The sequence below is a fragment of the Eleutherodactylus coqui genome, chromosome 5 (assembly GCF_035609145.1).
Source record: "Eleutherodactylus coqui strain aEleCoq1 chromosome 5, aEleCoq1.hap1, whole genome shotgun sequence".
Taxonomy (NCBI): domain Eukaryota; kingdom Metazoa; phylum Chordata; class Amphibia; order Anura; family Eleutherodactylidae; genus Eleutherodactylus; species Eleutherodactylus coqui.
Window position 1 is genome coordinate 59,919,390 of NC_089841.1, and position 18,987 is coordinate 59,938,376.

Sequence of the window (18,987 nt, forward strand, 5' to 3'; positions counted from 1 at the left end):
CAGCTATCTTATGGACTCTAAATGTACTGGTCACTGCACTGCAAGAATACTGGTCTACTAGGCACAACTGCTGGACACTACTACTGGTCTACTGGATACAACTACTGGACACTACTTCTGGTGTACTGGACAGGACTACTGGTTTACTGAGCACAACTACTGGTCTACTGGGCACAACTACTGGACACTACCAGTGGACTGCTGGTCACCACTACTGGTCTGCTGGTTTCTACTACTGATCTACTGGACACTATTACTGGTCTACTGGGCACAACTACTGGACACTGCTACTGGTGTACTGGACAGGACTACTGGTCTACTGAGCACAACTACTGGACTACTGCACACTACTACTGGTGTACTGGACAGGACTACTGGTCTACTGAGCACAACTACTGGACACTACTACTGGTGTACTGGACAGGGCTGCAGGACACTACTACGGGACTATTGGACACTACTACAGGTCTGCTGGTCACTACTATTGATTCACTGGTCACTACTATTGGTCTACTGGGCACGACTACAGGACTACTGGGCATGACTACAGGACTACTGGGCACTACCAAGGGACTGCTGGTCACTACTACAGGTCTGCTAGTCACTACTACTGGTCTACTGGGCATGACTACAGGACCACTGGACTCTACTACGGGATGACTGGACACTACTACTGGTCTACTGAGCAGAACTACTGGACACTACTACTGGTGTACTAGACAGAACTACTGGACTATTGGATACTACTACAGGTCTGCTGGTCCCTACTATTGATCTACTGGTCACTACTACTGGTCTACTGGGCACAATTACTGGTCTACTGGGTACTACTACAGGACTACTAGACACAAATACTGGTCTTCTGGGCATGACTACTGGTCTACTGGGCACCACTTCTGAGCTAGTTGAATTGTATTGCTTGTTCTTCCTCAAGGCATCGCTGTGTACAGATTCTGTGTATTATTCAATGCAACAAAGCTTTGTAACTTTTCAAGGAGCGCAGAGAGGAACTTGAGAACTGATACAAATCTTCAGGTAAGAGACCTAGAGAGGACTGGGGATTGCAGAATAAGTGAGGGGTGTATTTAAAGGGGCTATCCCACCCAGGTTTGGACTGGCCCACAGGGTGATTCCCTGGTGGGCCCCCAGCCTCCTACCTTCCACATGAACTGTGCACATATTAGGTAAATGAGAGTCTACAACTTCCTGCCCATTGCATTCTCCATATACTTCAGTGGAAATGGGGCCGCAGCCACCTTTCTATTGACGTGTATTGAGAATGCAGTGGTGAGGACTTTATGAATGAGGATCAGGTAATATTTGCAGGTTGCAGTATGGTGGGCCCCAAGAATTCATCCGACAGGTGGGCTCTTGGCGACCCAGTCCGATCCCATGAATGGGGGTCCTGTGTCCCCCTCTCCTCCTCACTGCACCCCCTACAATAAAGAGGAGCTTGAATGGATTGGTAGTCATGCATGTGTGCAAATAGAACCCGTAGACTTCAATGGGCTCCTGCAGATGTGTTTACCCATGCATTTTGAGCGTGGGGGAAAAAACCGCAACTCTATTTTCTGACGCAATTGCGCACTGAAGGTCCCGGTCTGTACAAGGTTGTGCATGCAGCTGTGCGATTTCATTGAATTAAACGATGCCACCTGGCCTACTAGGTCATTTGACCCACCTACCAAGTCAGCTGAACTGTCTACACGTCAGCTGACCCACTTACCTAGTAGGCTGGCCCGCCTACTCAAACATGGCGTAGCTTTCATTTTACCTCAGCAGTGTAAGAAATGAAAGCTGAGCTCTAGCGACCAATCACAGCGCAGCTTTCATCTTACCTCAGCAATAGAAGAAAAAGCAACCAATCACAGCACAGCTTTCATCTTACCTCGGCAGTATAAGAAATGAAAGATGTGCTGTGAGTGGTTGCTATTGGCAACACAAATTTGACTTTTGCTCCTGATGTTCTAGATCAGTTTCTAGAGAAATGCGTTGTTTTGGACCTTTTCATAAGCTTTAGGCCGGCTTCCCACGGCCGTGACGGGCTCCGCCACGGCACCCCCCAGAGACCCCAATACTTACCTCCAGATCCGGCGTCTTCCGTCCCGCATGACGCTTCGGCACGCATGCGCAATAGAGCGCGGGACACGCCGCACCGTCATGTGACGCGCCGGCCGCGTCATATGACACGCCCACAGCTACAGCGGACGACAGCGTGACGGACGGCTTCCATTGACTGCAATGGAAGCCGTCCGCGCGTACACCCGCGGCAAATAGAGCATGCCGCGGGGGAGGACGGGAGATTTCACGGTGCAGAATTCCGCATCGTGAGCATTGAGCTATTAGGTTCAATAGAACCTAATAGCTGCGGGCAACGCGGCGGATTTTCGCCGCGTATTACGCGGGGGAAATCAGTCCGTGGGAAGGAGGCCTTATATATAGATTTTTTTTAATAAGATATCCAACCAATGCATTTTCAATATTTTTATATCTATAAGGCTAACTTCACACAGGTGACTGCGATATCGGGCTGTGAATCACGGGCCAATACTGTGCTTGCCAACATGTGATTTCCCCTCGGATGCAAGGCGTTTTTATATCAAAACTGCCTTGCTTCACTTCGGGGAAGTCGTGGTGAAGGATCACAGAGACTCACATGGTTTTCAATAGGGATACCTTACATCGCAATGCATGCAGCTTGATTGCTGTGCCGGCCCCATTGAAAATTGCACACAGCGCAGAAAAAACTTGCGCTATGAACACGGCTTTTTTGCGTGCGCATTAGTACATTTTACTACATTTTTTGTGCATGCAGGACAGCGTTTTTTGTATACGAGACACGACCTCACCCTGAATTAAAAGTCTATTTAGCCTAATGAGCTCCAAATGTTTTCTTTTTTTTCACGGAACTAAGCAGTATATTGCGCATTTGCACGCGCATTGAGTGTGCATTTGCGCACCCACCATAGACTTCTATGGACACAAAAATAGAGCATGTCCTTTTTTTTTTTGTGTGTGTGCGCATAAAAGGAAGAACAAACCCATTGAAATCAATAGGAATGGTCCATTTTTTTGACAAATCTGTCTATTGGATCCGATAAGAAAAACTAAAATAATGGCTTCTATTTGGTTTAGTTTTTCATCCCTTTTGCTATTGGTTTTATTAAAAAAAAACATCTATTAAAACCGAAAAGCAGAGCGCCAATGTGAACTAACCCTGAGGCAGACTGGGGCACATTTACTGGCAGGTCACAGGCCAATCTAAGTAAATATGTATCAGTGTTCCAACCACGGATGGATTTAGTTTTCTGGCACAATTTGTATGAAACGCCCTTCTACTTTCGTGGAATTGTGCAGCTTCATGCGCACCTCCTATAGACGTCTACGGGGCCCTTTGTGTGCAAATACACAAGAAAATAGGGCAGGTCCGTTTTTTTCTGCGCGTGAAAAATACGGAAACGAGAATGAACGCATTGAAATCAATGGTTCTATTCTGTACGTGTCGTGTGAGCAAATTTTGGACGCTCAAATATGGTTGTCTGAAGGAGCGCTAAGACAGATTTATTAAAGGGTCACGGTCATTATCTTTGAGCTCCTTAATGACGTTATCGGGGTCAGAGGTGATGGAACGGGGAGTCCACGGAGTTGTATTTCATTAGGCGCCCCATTCCAGTTCAGCATCGCTACAAAGTTGGTGTGCACTAACCGCTTGACTCTTTCTGCACCAGAAAATGGCGGTAAATTTTATCGGAAATCTATGCTTGCACATAGCAGGAGTAGATTTCATTTTGTGACTTCAGGAAACTTCAAAATATGCCAAATTTATCAAGACACGTTTGTACTTTTATACATTTGGCACAATTAACTCCAACAATATTTTTTCTTTTAGGCTAACATATAAATCGCCAGTCCTAATAAATGCGGGTAGAAATATAGTAGAAAGTTGCAGAATTCGTTATCCACCTGAATAAGCCCTTTAACACATTAAGTTGTCCTAGAAGAAGCAGGTTAGTAACACATTTAGCTCTGCTACATGTAGTAGTGAGGAGAGGGTTAAGCAGTGCCATGTTTGCTCCTACGATGGGGAACGCTGCTGACTGTCCCGAGGATCAACCGCGTCTCTAAGGAGCGATGACAACATTGCAGGTTGTTGGGAGGAGACTAGAACTTTCCATGCTTGCTACAAGTCCTGCAGGCCGGCTTCACACGAGAGTATTTACACGGGGAAAGCACAATGAATAGAAGCCATTGATTTCAGTGGGTGCGTTCACATGCATGTATTATGCGTGCGCAAAAAAAAAAAGTCTTTCAACTTTTGTATGCTAGGGCATCATAGATATGTCCCCGTTGTCTAACTTGAAGTCAGCAAAATGCTCCAACCTTTAATAAGTTTAGCTCAAATTACTTCCGTTTTAGGCCGCTTTCACACGGCCAAGAAAATTGTGCGTTGTGAAACGCACAAATCACGCCCGAATACTAACCCTATTATTTTGAATGCTGTCATACACATGTGCGATTCTTTTTCCGCATGTCCTATCTTTGGGCGTAACCTCGGAACACATCGCATCCTCGGGGACGTCGCACTTTGGTGAGCACAGTATTGAGCCGAGTTAAATGGGCCGATATCGCACTCGTCCGTGTTAAATTAGCCTTAGACTAGCATGTGAATCATGGCAAAGGGAGGTGTCTAGTGATGAGCGAGCATACTCGCTAAGGGCAATTGCTCGAGCAAGCATTGCCCTTAGCGAGTACCTGCCCACTCGAGAGACAAGGTTCGGCTGCCGGCGGCGGGCAGGGAGCTGCGGGGGGGGGGAGCGGGGAGGAACGGAGGGGAGATCTCTCTCTCCTTTTCTCCCCCCCGTTCCCCCCTACTGACTGCTGCAACTCACTGCTCCCCCGCGCCGGCACCCGAATCTTGTCTCTCAAGCGGGCAGGTACTCGCTAAGGGCAATGCTCGCTCGAGTAATTGCCCTTAGCGAGTATGCTCGCTCATCTCTAGAGGTGTCATATTACATAATGATGGTCTTCTGTACACTTGTCCCTCTGATCCATTGCTCCTGGGCCTTTTTTTACCATCATCAAGGACAGCTGCTGAAATTTTCAAACTCTACCTAATCCCGACAGTGCATTGGAAGTGTTAGACTACCTATGCACTATACTTGCCCTCTGATTGGCCAGAACTGATCATGAGATTGAAGCTAGCCAATCAGAGATCATACACAATGTGCATAAGGTAGTAATAAAACTGCTATGGCCATCTTGGACAACTGATAACGGAGCCTGGCACAGAGGATCACCGGCAGTGATCGAAGGATACCTTTAATAAATCTTCTCCCTTTGGTTTCAATTCCTCGCCATCTTCAAGATCTCTGCTTGCTGTTATTGAAAGAAAATATTTTTTTCTTACTTAGATTGATGAACACTTTTGAGACCTAGCCTAATGTCGGTTTCACATCTGCATCAGAACCTCTGGTTGGAGGTTCCATCACACATCCGGCTCAAAGTACTGATCCAAATTCTGGGCAGGAACCAACGAACGCCATTATAGTCAATGGGGTCCATCTGGCACTGTTTGCTTCTTTCCAGCTGTGTGGATTCCCCTTTCCTGCTGCCCGAACGGAGCAGGAAAACTAAACCCTGAACAAAGATGTGAAACCACACTTACACAGTTTCGTTACAATGTATCAGATGAGTATAAGACTGTTTTCACATCTTCGTCAGGGATCCTGTTTTCCTGCCCCGTTTGGGGAGCAGAAAAGGGGAGTCCCCTGGCTGAGTGTGCCCATCTTATGACATGCCGAACAGAACCCATTCACTATAATGGGGTCCATTTGGTTTCCGCTCAGCTGCCTGGCATTGCAGCGCTATTTCTTTCAGTATTTTGTGCCGTATCTGCGAAGAAACCTCTGGAGGTTCCAGCGCAGATGTGAAGGCAGCCTTACAGCCATCTTTCTGAAGTCCAAGTCCAAATCTAAATTCTTCCTCCATGCTAGACAGATATTAGAATAACCCCTTGTGAACGTCTCCTGCAGATTCATAGTGTCTGCAGTCATTGTCACCCAGCTTTTCTCTGACCCTGAGTGGTGCCTACACCTGTATAGTCTTGGAATTATGTCATGTGTTTCTGTTATAGGAAGAAGACGGATATTAAATCATCACAAATCTGCAAATGCCTACCCAGATCCAGTATTATAACTCTTCGCCCTCAGTCACGGGCATACTACAGCCACAAAATGCTCCTGGTTCTTTTGGCGCAGTCAGACCCAAAGATGTCTACCCTGCCGCCACAGTGCCACGTATCCGTCCTTCTACTGGTAAGATATGAATAAGATGCCATGTGCCCCCAAAGTAACTAGAGACACCCCTTCTAATTAATAGCTTTGGCCATTTCTACCAATTCCAAGAGATGTGTGAAATTTTCTATGCAGTCCACCAATCACCGTAGACCAACCTTACAGTTGTAGCAAATGTTATCTTGACATTTAACACATTATGGTAACTTAAAGGGGTTATCCAAGCAGCAGATGGCGGGATATAGATATAGTATAGAATAGCGTAGTCAATTAAGTTATATACAAATATAACGGAAACTAATGGAAACCTTATAAAACAGACACCGAAGAGGTGTCTGATTCACAAGAGGAAGAAATGGCCACATTTGTTTCAATTCAGGGATTCTAGTTATTGATAATGTCACAACTTTTTTTCCTCTCGGTGGCATAGTGACCTGTGTAGAAATGCAGTATTACGCGTGCGATTGAATATTTCCTGCGTTTTTAATGCACACTATTTACTTCAATGTCTGATTTAGTGTGTAAAATACGCATTAAAAAGGCCGCAAATAGGACATGCTGCAACGGCAGTGTGAGAAGCCCCATTGAAATAAATGGAGGTGTAGTGCTGCATATTTTGCGCGTGCGAAATACGCAGCAAAAACGTTTGTGTGAGAGTGGCCTAAAGGCTCATGCCCATGAGCGTTGCGGATTTCCGCCACGGATTTCCACTGCGGGAGTACCGCATTGAAAACCGCGAGTAATCGCGGATTTCTGGGTCTCTATGAGTACTATATTAATTGAGACCTCCTGCTGCGGAAATCCGCGGTGAAATAGAACATGCTGTGTTTTTTTTCCCGCAGCGGAAATCCATGGCAGAATTCTGCATGTGAGCATTGGCAGCAGGAAAGCTATTAGGCTCAATAGAACCTAATAGCTGCGGATTTCCGCTGCGGGAAACGCAGCAGAAATTCGTCCGTGGGCATTAGCCCTAAGGCCCCCTGTCCACGGCAGTGATTTCTCCGGCAGTAAATCGCCGGTGAATCACTCCGCCTGAAGCTTTCCCTAGCATTGCTATGGAAAGCGCCGGCCCATGTCCACAAGCGGAGAATTATTGCGATTCTCCGCTCGCGGCCGGGAATTCGCAGCATGCTACGAATTGCCCCGGTTCTCCGCGGTCAGCCTATCTATCAGATTAGGCTGACCACAGAGATCCGTCTACGGCTCCTGCTTCCAGGCGGTGGCTCCTGCGGCAGAGCTCCGCCGCGGGATACTGCAACACCCGTGGACAGGGGGCCTTAGTCTGATCTGGTGTGGTTTGTAGAGATGAGCGAGCCTACTCGGTAGGGCAGTTACTCGAGCGAGCATCGAGAAATCTCTCTCGCTCTTCCTCCCGCCCCGCTGCCCCTCCTCAGCCCAGCCGAGCCTGCTCGGATCACTAAGCAGATACTCGAGAAGAGCGATGCTCGCTCGAGTAACTGCCTTACCGAGTAGCTTCGCTCATCTCTAGTGGTTTGTTATCAAAACAACTCTGCCGTCATGTGTAGGCATGGGATTATAAATCATAACTAACAGTAAACTTTAACCATATCAATAAGGCCAAATGCCCATGGACGAACCTGATAGCTTTTCTGCCAGCCTATGCCGACATTTTGAATTTTAATGCCAATTTACACGAGCGTTAAAAAAATTGCAGCATGTTCTATAGTATTAATGGAGACCGTGGAAAAACGCACGTTTTCCCGCAATCACCAGCAGGCACGTTTTGTTCACCAACGCGGTACTTCCGTGGTGTAAATCTGCGGGTGTATCCCGCGTGACGGTTGTGGGCATGAGCCCAAAGACACGTGGAGACAGGTGAGCCAATAAATCAAATAACTGAACATAATACTCTGGCTAAGCTAATACATCAGTTACCCGATCCTTATGCCTGAAAGATAATCCCCAAATCAGCGGCATGAATCTCAACATTAATCTATTGACCTGTTTCCGTATACCGTCCAAATACTTCAAGTTGGAGCAGGAGAACCAAGTTAACTTGGGCACGATTTCAAAGAAAACTCGGCGCACATCCGGAAACAAATGCTGGGTACGGACCATACCCTTCTTAAAGGGGTTGTCCGGCCACACAGGGTAAAAATTTTTATAATGCTGCTGCTTTCCTTTCAATAAGGATAGTAACAGACAGCATACAGGGGCTCAAACCGGCCGGCAGATCAGCTGCAATGTCAGTTTCTTACCTTAGATTCTGATCTTCACTGCAGCTTTCTAAGATGGCGCCTCTGTGCTGCCTTCCCACAATGCTCTGCGCTCTCCCTCTTCTGTGTGCGCGCTCTCGATGGTAGTAAGAGACATGAAAAGGCAGGATTTCCCTCAGCTCATGTCCTAGCCCCGCCCACGACACGCCCACCTCTATTGAACTGATCTACAGTCTCTCCCCGCCCAGGCCCCGCCCCCTGCTGCATACTATAATCAGAGGGGTTGTGGCCAGGGGAGACTGTCATGGTTCACGATAAAATCCTACCATGAGTGTAAACAGCAGCACAGTGTATAGTGAATGGAGAGGGGCTGGGGAGAGCCGAGAGAGAACTCTCCTGCAGCCCCCCCACTGCAAAGCTACTTACTGCCCCCCCACCCTGCTAAAGTAAAGTAAAACATAACATTTCCCCACACACACATGCCCTCATAGTGCCCCTCCCACAGCGACCCCTCTCACAATGACCCCCCCCCCGACTTCTGTCAGCCGGGTCCCTGCACACACACACACACACACATCACTGCACCCCCCCCCTTGCACACATCCATCCATCCATCTATCCATCCATCTCTCCCTCTCCACCCCCCCCTTCCCCCGGGACTTCTGACAGCCGGGTCCCCAGACACCACGAACACACACACACATCACTGCACCCCCCCCTTGCACACATCCATCCATCCATCTCTCCCTCTCCACCCCCCCCCCCCCCGCGAGAGCCCGCCCCTCCACTCATTCTTACCTTGGAGATGAAGAGCCAGCAGCCACGCCTCCCCTGCAGGCAGAACTGAGCTTCCCAGCGGCTGAAGTTCTTCTGCACATGCGCAGAGCTGTGCTGGAGAAGCTTGTCCCCGTCGTTCCGACAAGAAGAGGAGAAGAGACTTGTCGGAACCCATGGCAACCGAGGAGCAACACAGGGGGGGGGCAGCCCAAGAGGTAAGTGAATAACTTCTGTTTGCCTAATTTACAATGCACAATGTATATTACAAAGTGCATTGTATTGGGCAAACAGAAGTAATGAGACCTAATGTTTATGGCCGGACAACCCCTTTAAGCTCAAAATCCAACTCAATGGTACTCATCCTCCCCAAGTCATTGCCCCTGAATAGAAAATAATGACATTAATATCAGGATACAAATCACTCGTCTGCAATACTGCATCAATCCAACCTTTGCAGTGAAGACCCCCAGATGCCAAACCAGTAAACCCGGGCCTCCGCTGCATCCAGTAACAGGTCCACGCTGTACAATCCTTATTTAGCTCTATGTTGTGCCCACTGAATTCAGGAATGGCCAAGGATCCATACGGTACAACCTGTAAAAGCTAGCACAAAAAGTAAAAAATGGTAGTAAGAGAGTAAATCCTAGGAAAAAAAATGTTCCCTTAAACCCAACCCGTGCAAAAATTTGGCCGGCGTCAACGAAGACCGATTCTCATGGAATTAGAAATGATGCCCACCCGCTGGCCTCATCCCCAAAAACGTGGATAGTAGAGATGAGCGAGCACCAAAATGCTCGGGTGCTCGTTACTCGGGACGAAATTTTCGTGATGCTCGAGGGTTCGTTTCGAATAACGAACCCCATTGAAGTCAATGGGCGACCCGAGCATTTTTGTATATCGCCGATGCTCGCTAAGGTTTCCATTTGTGAAAATCTGGGCAATTCCAGAAAGTGATGGGAACGACACAGCAACGGATAGGGCAGGCGAGGGGCTACATGTTGGGCTGCATCTCAAGTTCCCAGGTCCCACTATTAAGCCACAATAGCGGCAAGAGTGGGCCCCCCCCTCCCAACAATTTTTACTTCTGAAAAGCCCTCATTAGCAATGCATACCTTAGCTAAGCACCACACTACCTCCAACAAAGCACAATCACTGCCTGCATGACACTCCGCTGCCACTTCTCCTGGGTTACATGCTGTCCAACCCCCCCCCCGCACGACCCAGTGTCCACAGCGCACACTAAAGTGTCCCTGCGCAGTCTTCAGCTGCCCTCATGCCACACCACCCTCATGTCTATTTATAAGTGCGTCTGCCATGAGGAGGAACCGCAGGCACACACTGCAGAGGGTTGGCACGGCTAGGCAGCGACCCTCTTTAAAAGGGGCGGGGCGATAGCCCACAATGCTGTACAGAAGCAATGAGAAATATAATCCTGTGCCACCGCCATCAGGAGCTGCACACGTGGGCATAGCAATGGGGAACCTATGTGCCACACACTATTCATTCTGTCAAGGTGTCTGCATGCCCCAGTCAGACCGCGGTTTTTTATAAATAGTCACAGGCAGGTACAACTCCGCAATGGGAATTCCGTGTGCACCCACAGCATGGGTGGCTCCCTGGAACCCACCGGCTGTACATAAATGTATCCCATTGCAGTGCCCTGGACAGCAGAGCTAACGTCAGATTAAATGCAGGTGGGCTTCGGCCCACACTGCATGCCCCAACCTGACCAGGGTTTTTAATTCGTAGACACAGGCAGGTACAACTCCCTATTGTGAAGTCCGTGTGGACCGACAGCATGGGAGGGTCCCAGGAAGCCACCGGCGGTACATAAATAAATCCCATTGCATTGCCCAGCACAGCTGAGGTAATGTCATGTTTAATGCAGGTGGGCTTCGGCCCACACTGCATGCCCCAGTCAGACTGGGGTTCTTTATAAGTAGACACGGGCAGTTACAACTCCCTATTGTGAAGTCTGTGTGGACCGACAGCATGGGAGGGTCCCAGGAAGCCACTGGCGGTACATAAATAAATCCCATTGCATTGCCCAGCACAGCTGAGGTAATGTCATGTTTAATGCAGGTGGGCTTTGGCCCACACTGCATGCCCCAGTCAGACTGGGGTTCTTTAGAAGTGGACACATGCAGTTACAACTCCGTGTGGACCGACAGCATGGGTGGGTGCCAGGAAGCCACCGGCGGTACATAAATATATCCCATTGCAGTGCCCAACATAGCTGATGTAACGTCAGCTTTAATGCAGGTGGGCAAAAAATTAATTGGATTACACTGTAGGCGAGGGCCCCAAAAAATTGGTGTACCAACAGTACTAATGTACGTCAGAAAAATTGCCCATGCCCTACCAAGAGGGCAGGTGAAACCCATTAATCGCTTTGGTTAATGTGGCTTAATTTGTAACTAGGCCTGGAGGCAGCCCAGTTAAAATAAAAATTGGTTCAGGCACAAGTTTCAACGCTTTAATGAGCATTGAAACGTATAAAAATTATTTACAAAAATTATATGACTGAGCCTTGTGGGCCTAAGAAAAATTGCCCGTTCGGCGTGATTACGTGAGGTTTCAGGAGGAGGAGCAGGAGGAGGAGGATGAATATTATTCACAGATTGATGAAGCTAAAAGGTCCACGTTTTTGATGGTGATAGAGAACAATGCTACCATCCGCGGGTGCAGCCTACGTATTGTTTAGGCATCGCTGCTGTCCGCTGGTGGAGAAGAGAAGTCTGGGGAAATCCAGGCCTTGTTCATCTTGATGAGTGTAAGCCTGTCGGCACTGTCGGTTGACAGGCGGGTACGCTTATCTGTGATGATTCCCCCAGCCGCACTAAACACCCTCTCTGACAAGACGCTAGCCGCAGGACAAGCAAGCACCTCCAGGGCATACAGCGCGAGTTCAGGCCACGTGTCCAGCTTCGACACCCAGTAGTTGAAGGGGGCAGAGGCGTCACGGAGGACGGTCGTGCGATCGGCTACATACTCCCTCACCATCCATTTACAGTGCTCCCGCTGACTCAGCCTTGACTGGGGAGCGGTGACACAGTCTTGCTGGGGAGCCAGAAAGCTGTCAAAGGCCTTAGAGAGTGTTCCCCTGCCTGTGCTGTACATGCTGCCTGATCTCCGCGCCTCCCCTGCTACCTGGCCCTCGGAACTGCGCCTTCTGCCACTAGCGCTGTCGGATGGGAATTTTACCATCAGCTTGTCCGCCAGGGTCCTGTGGTATAGCATCACTCTTGAACCCCTTTCCTCTTCGGGAATGAGAGTGGAAAGGTTCTCCTTATACCGTGGGTCGAGCAGTGTGTACACCCAGTAATCCGTAGTGGCCAGAATGCGTGTAACGCGAGGGTCACGAGAAAGGCATCCTAACATGAAGTCAGCCATGTGTGCCAGGGTACCTGTACACAACACATGGCTGTCCTCACTAGGAAGATCACTTTCAGGATCCTCCTCCTCAGGCCATACACGCTGAAAGGATGACAGGCAAGCAGCATGGGTACCCTCAGCAGTGGGCCAAGCTGTCTCTTCCCCATCCTCCTCATCCTCCTCATGCTCCTCCTCCTCCTCCTCAACGCGCTGAGATATAGACAGGAGGGTGCTCTGACTATCCAGCGACATACTGTCTTCCCCCGCCTCTGTTTCCGAGCGCAAAGCGTCTGCCTTTATGCTTTGCAGGCAACTTCTCAAGAGGCATAGCAGAGGAATGGTGACGCTAATGATTGCAGCATCACCGCTCACCATCTGGGTAGACTCCTCAAGGTTTCCAAGGATCTGGCAGATGTCTGCCAACCAGGCCCACTCTTCTGTAAAGAATTGAGGAGGCTGACTCCCACTGCGCCGCCCATGTTGGAGTTGGTATTCCACTATAGCTCTACGCTGCTCATAGAGCCTGGCCAACATGTGGAGCGTAGAGTTCCACCGTGTGGGCACGTCGCACAGCAGTCGGTGCACTGGCAGATGAAACCGATGTTGCAGGGTGCGCAGGGTGGCAGCGTCCGTGTGGGACTTGCGGAAATGTGTGCAGAGACGGCGCACCTTTCCGAGCAGGTCTGACAAGCGTGGGTAGCTTTTCAGAAACCGCTGAACCACCAAATTAAAGACATGGGCCAGGCATGGCACGTGCGTGAGGCTGCCGAGCTGCAGAGCCGCCACCAGGTTACGGCCGTTGTCACACACGACCATGCCCGATTGGAGGCTCAGCAGCGCAAGCCAGCGGTCGGTCTGCTCTGTCAGACCCTGCAGCAGTTCGTGGGCCGTGTGCCTCTTCTCTTCTAAGCTGAGTAGTTTCAGCACGGCCTGCTGACGCTTGCCCACCGCTGTGCTGCCGTGCCGCGCGACACCGACTGCTGGCGACGTGCTGCTGCTGACACATCTTGATTGCGAGACAGAGGTTGCGTAGGAGGAGGAGGAGGAGGGTGGTTTAGTGGAGGAAGCATACACCGCCGCAGATACCACCACCGAGCTGGGGCATGCAATTCGGGGGGTGGGTAGGACGTGAGCGGTCCCAGGCTCTGACTCTGTCCCAGCCTCCACTAAATTCACCCAATGTGCCGTCAGGGAGATATAGTGGCCCTGCCCGCCTGTGCTTGTCCACGTGTCCGTTGTTAAGTGGACCTTGGCAGTAACCGCATTGGTGAGGGCGCGTACAATGTTGCGGGAGACGTGGTCGTGCAGGGCTGGGACGGCACATCGGGAAAAGTAGTGGCGACTGGGAACTGACTAGCGCGAGGCCGCCGCCGCCATCATACCTTTGAAAGCCTCCGTTTCCACAACCCTATACGGCAGCATCTCCAGGCTGATAAATTTGGCTATGTGCACGTTTAACGCTTCAGCGTGCGGGGGTGTGGCGGCGTACTTGCGCTTGCGCTCCAACACTTGCGCTAGCGACGGCTGGACGGTGCGCTGAGAGACATTGGTGGATGGGGCCGAGGACAGCGGAGGTGAGGGTGTGGGTGCAGGCCAGGAGACGGTAGTGCCTGTGTCCTGAGAGGGGGGTTGGATCTCAGTGGCAGGTTGGGGCACAGGGGGAGAGGCAGCGGTGCAAACCGGAGGCGGTGAACGGCCTTCGTCCCACCTTGTGGGGTGCTTGGCCATCATATGTCTGCGCATGCTGGTGGTGGTGAGGCTGGTGGTGGTGGCTCCCCGGCTGATCTTGGCGCGACAAAGGTTGCACACCACTGTTCGTCGGTCGTCTGCACTCTCAGTGAAAAACTGCCAGACCTTTGAGCACCTCGGCCTCTGCAGGGTGGCATGGCGCGAGGGGGCGCTTTGGGAAACAGTTGGTGGATTATTCGGTCTGGCCCCGCCTCTACCCCTGGCCACCACACTGCCTCTTCCAACCTGCCCTGCTGCTGCACTTGCCTCCCCCTCTGAAGACCTGTCCTCAGTAGGCGTAGCAAACCAGGTGGGGTCAGTCACCTCATCGTCCTGCTGCTCTTCCTCCGAATTCTCTGTGCGCTCCTCCCTCGGATTTACTCCAATTACTACTACCTGAGTGATAGACAACTGTGTCTCATCGTCATCGTCCTCCTCACCCACTGAAAGCTCTTGAGACAGTTGCCGGAAGTCCCCAGCCTCATCCCCCGGACCCCGGGAACTTTCCAAAGGTTGGGCATCGGTCACGACAAACTCCTCCACTGGGAGAGGATTCGGAACCATTGCTGCCCATTCTGGGCAGGGGCCTGAGAACAGTTCCTGGGAGTCTGCCTGCTCCTCAGAATGTGTCATTGTAATGGAGTGAGGAGGCTGGGAGGAAGGAGGAGCAGCAGCCAGAGGATTCAGAGTTGCAGCAGTGGACGGCGCAGAACTCTGGGTGGTCGATAGATTGCTGGATGTACTTTCTGCCATCCACGACAGGACCTGCTCACACTGCTCATTTTCTAATAAAGGTCTACCGCGTGGACCCATTAATTGTGAGATGAATGTGGGGACGCCAGAAACGTGCCTCTTTCCTAATCCCGCAGCAGTCGGCTGCGATACACCTGGATCAGGAGCTCGGCCTGTGCCCACACCCTGACTTGGGCCTCCGCGTCCTCGCCCGCGTCCACGTCCTCTAGGCCTACCCCTACCCCTCAGCATGCTATATTAGCAGTAGTGCAGAAACAGAACACTGTAATTAAATGTGCTGCTTATTGGCCTGTGGTTGGAGGCTGACTTTGCTTACGGAACGCACAGCAGAGGCAGGAAAGAATTTTGTGCAAGCCTGCTGTAACACTTAGCTGGCTGCGTATGAGTTAGGACAACTGCCCCCAGCAGAGACGCAGTACACTGAGGATGGTCACAGGCAGCCCAGATAGATTTTTTTCCCCAAATTTTTTGGGAAAAGCCCACTGCCTATATAGACTGTATATGTCTTTCACTGTCCCTGCCTCACCACCACTACTGGCCCTGGACTATGTAAAATTACTGCAGACTGTTTCACTCTGGACAGGATGACAGCGGTGATGTAAGAGGCAACGCAGAGCCAGGAAAGAATTTTGCGCAAGCCTGCTGTAGCACTTAGCTGGCTGCGTATGAATTAGGACAACTACCCCCAGCAGAGACGCAGTACAGTCAGGACGGTCACAGGCAGCCCAAATAGATTTTTTTTCCCAAATTTTTTTGGAAAAGCCCACTGCCTATATAGACTGTATATGTCTTTCACTGTCCCTGCCTCACCACCGCTACTGGCCCTGGACTATGTAAAATTACTGCAGACTGTTTCACTCTGGACAGGATGACAGCGGTGATGTAAGAGGCAACGCAGAGCCAGGAAAGAATTTTGCGCAAGCCTGCTGTAGCACTTAGCTGGCTGCGTATGAATTAGGACAACTACCCCCAGCAGAGACGCAGTACAGTCAGGACGGTCACAGGCAGCCCAAATAGATTTTTGTTCCCAAATTTTTTTGGAAAAGCCCACTGCCTATATAGACTGTATATGTTTTTCACTGTCCCTGCCTCACCACCGCTACTGGCCCTGGACTATGTAAAATTACTGCAGACTGTTTCACTCTGGACAGGATGACAGCGGTGATGTAAGAGGCAACGCAGAGCCAGGAAAGAATTTTGCGCAAGCCTGCTGTAACACTCAGCTGGATGCGTATGAATTAGGACAACTACCCCCAGCAGAGACGCAGTACAGTCAGGACGGTCACAGGCAGCCCAAATAGATTTTTTTTCCCAAATTTTTTTGGAAAAGCCCACTGCCTATATAGACTGTATATGTCTTTCACTGTCCCTGCCTCACCACCACTACTGGCCCTGGACTATGTAAAATTACTGCAGACTGTTTCACTCTGGACAGGATGACAGCGGTGATGTAAGAGGCAACGCAGAGCCAGGAAAGAATTTTGCGCAAGCCTGCTGTAGCACTTAGCTGGCTGCGTATGAATTAGGACAACTACCCCCAGCAGAGACGCAGTACAGTCAGGACGGTCACAGGCAGCCCAAATAGATTTTTGTTCCCAAATTTTTTTGGAAAAGCCCACTGCCTATATAGACTGTATATGTCTTTCACTGTCCCTGCCTCACCACCGCTACTGGCCCTGGACTATGTAAAATTACTGCAGACTGTTTCACTCTGGACAGGATGACAGCGGTGATGTAAGAGGCAACGCAGAGCCAGGAAAGAATTTTGCGCAAGCCTGCTGTAACACTCAGCTGGATGCGTATGAATTAGGACAACTACCCCCAGCAGAGACGCAGTACAGTCAGGACGGTCACAGGCAGCCCAAATAGATTTTTGTTCCCAAATTTTTTTGGAAAAGCCCACTGCCTATATAGACTGTATATGTCTTTCACTGTCCCTGCCTCACCACCGCTACTGGCCCTGGACTATGTAAAATTACTGCAGACTGTTTCACTCTGGACAGGATGACAGCGGTGATGTAAGAGGCAACGCAGAGCCAGGAAAGAATTTTGCGCAAGCCTGCTGTAACACTCAGCTGGCTGCGTATGAATTTGGACAACTACCCCCAGCAGAAACGCAGTACACTGAGGACGGTCACAGGCAGCCCAAATAGATTTTTTTTCCCAAATTTTTTTGGAAAAGCCCACTGCCTATATAGACTGTATATGTCTTTCACTGTCCCTGCCTCACCACCAGTACTGGCCCTGGACTATGTAAAATTACTGCAGACTGTTTCACTCTGGACAGGATGACAGCGGTGATGTAAGAGGCAACGCAGAGCCAGGAAGGAATTTTGCGCAAGCCTGCTGTAACACTTAGCTGGCTGCGTATGAATTAGGACAACTACCCCCAGCAGAGATGCAGTACACTGAGGACGGTCACAGGCAGCCCAAATAGATTTTTTTTCCCAAATGTTTTTGGAAAAGCCCACTGCCTATATAGACTGTATATGTCTTTCACTGTCCCTGCCTCACCACCACTACTGGCCCTGGACTATGTAAAATTACTGCAGGACGCAATGCTCTGGACGCAATGCTCTGCACGGCCGATATACAAAAAAAAAGTGCAACACTGCAAAAAGCAGTCTCAACAGTACTGCACGCGGTCAGATGTGGCCCTAAGAAGGACTGTTGGGGTTCTTGAAGCCTAAAATCAATCCTAACACTCTCCCTATAGCAGCTCCGGCATCAGCAGCACTTTCCCTGATCTCTGTCAGAATGTATCTGTGGCGAGCCGTGGGAGGGGCCGATTTATATACTGGGGTGACACCTGATCTCGCCAGCCACTCACTGGAAGGGGGTGGTATAGGGCTTGAACGTCGCAGGGGGAAGTTGTAATGCCTTCCCTGTCTTTCTATTGGCCAGAAAAGCGCGCTAACGTCTCAGAGATGAAAGTGAAAGTAACTCGAACATCGCGTGGTGCTCGCCTCTAGTAACGAGCATCTCGAACACGCTAATACTCGAACGAGCATCAAGCTCGGACGAGTACGTTCGCTCATCTCTAGTGGATAGCATACTTACCGGACAGATCTTGCTTCCAACCACCTCCACATGCAGCCAAGTACCTCTGCCTTCCCCATCCGTCTTGGAAAGAAAAAGTAGAACATATTTAGAATGAACCCGCAGACGACACAATGCCAGGCCCGCGCTACTTGTCCTAGGGAAAGCTCACCAATTCTAAGTGTTCCCCAAAACATAACAGAATGCCACAGAAAACACCATTACCTCAAATCAGTCTATGCACTTTGTAGGCAGAATAGTGAGTGCAGTTCTGCAGTATAACACAGGATGTAACTCAGGATCAGTACAGGATAAGTAATGTATGTACACAGTGACTCCATGAGCAGAATAGTGAGTGCAGCTCTGCAGTATAATACAGGATGTAACTCAGGATCAATACAGGATAAGTAATGTATGTACACAGTAACTCCACCTGCAGAATAGTGAGTGCAGCTCTGGAGTATAATACAAGATGTAACTCAGGATCAGTACAGGATAAGTAATGTATGCACACAGTGACTCCATGAGCAGAATAGTGAGTGCAGCTCTGGAGTATAACACAGGATGTAACTCAGGATCAGTACAGGATAAGTAATGTATGTACACAATGACTCCACCAGCAGAATAGTGAGTGCAGGTCTGGAGTATAATACAGGATGTAACTGAGGATCAGTACAGGATAAGTCATGTATGTACACAGTGACTGCAGCAGCAGAATAGTGAGTGCAGCTCTGGAGTATAATACAGGATGTAACTCAGGATCAGTACAGGATAAGTAATGTATGTACACAGTGACTCCACCAGAAGAATAGTGAGTGCAGCTCTGGAGTATAATACAGGATGTA

The 18,987-nt window shown here is 49.8% G+C and overlaps 1 protein-coding gene across 1 annotated transcript in view; it reads left to right on the top strand.

Annotated features, from left to right (window-relative positions):
• Nucleotides 1-430: 430 nt before the first annotated feature.
• Nucleotides 431-18,987, top strand: part of LOXHD1 (lipoxygenase homology PLAT domains 1) — a 238,164-nt gene continuing 219,607 nt past the window's right edge. Inside the window, exons 1-2 of the mRNA XM_066602615.1 lie at nucleotides 431-1,035; nucleotides 6,134-6,314. Of these exons, the coding sequence (XP_066458712.1) occupies nucleotides 6,170-6,314 (145 nt within the window). The 5' untranslated portion in view covers nucleotides 431-1,035; nucleotides 6,134-6,169. The remainder of the gene's footprint in view (nucleotides 1,036-6,133; nucleotides 6,315-18,987) is intronic.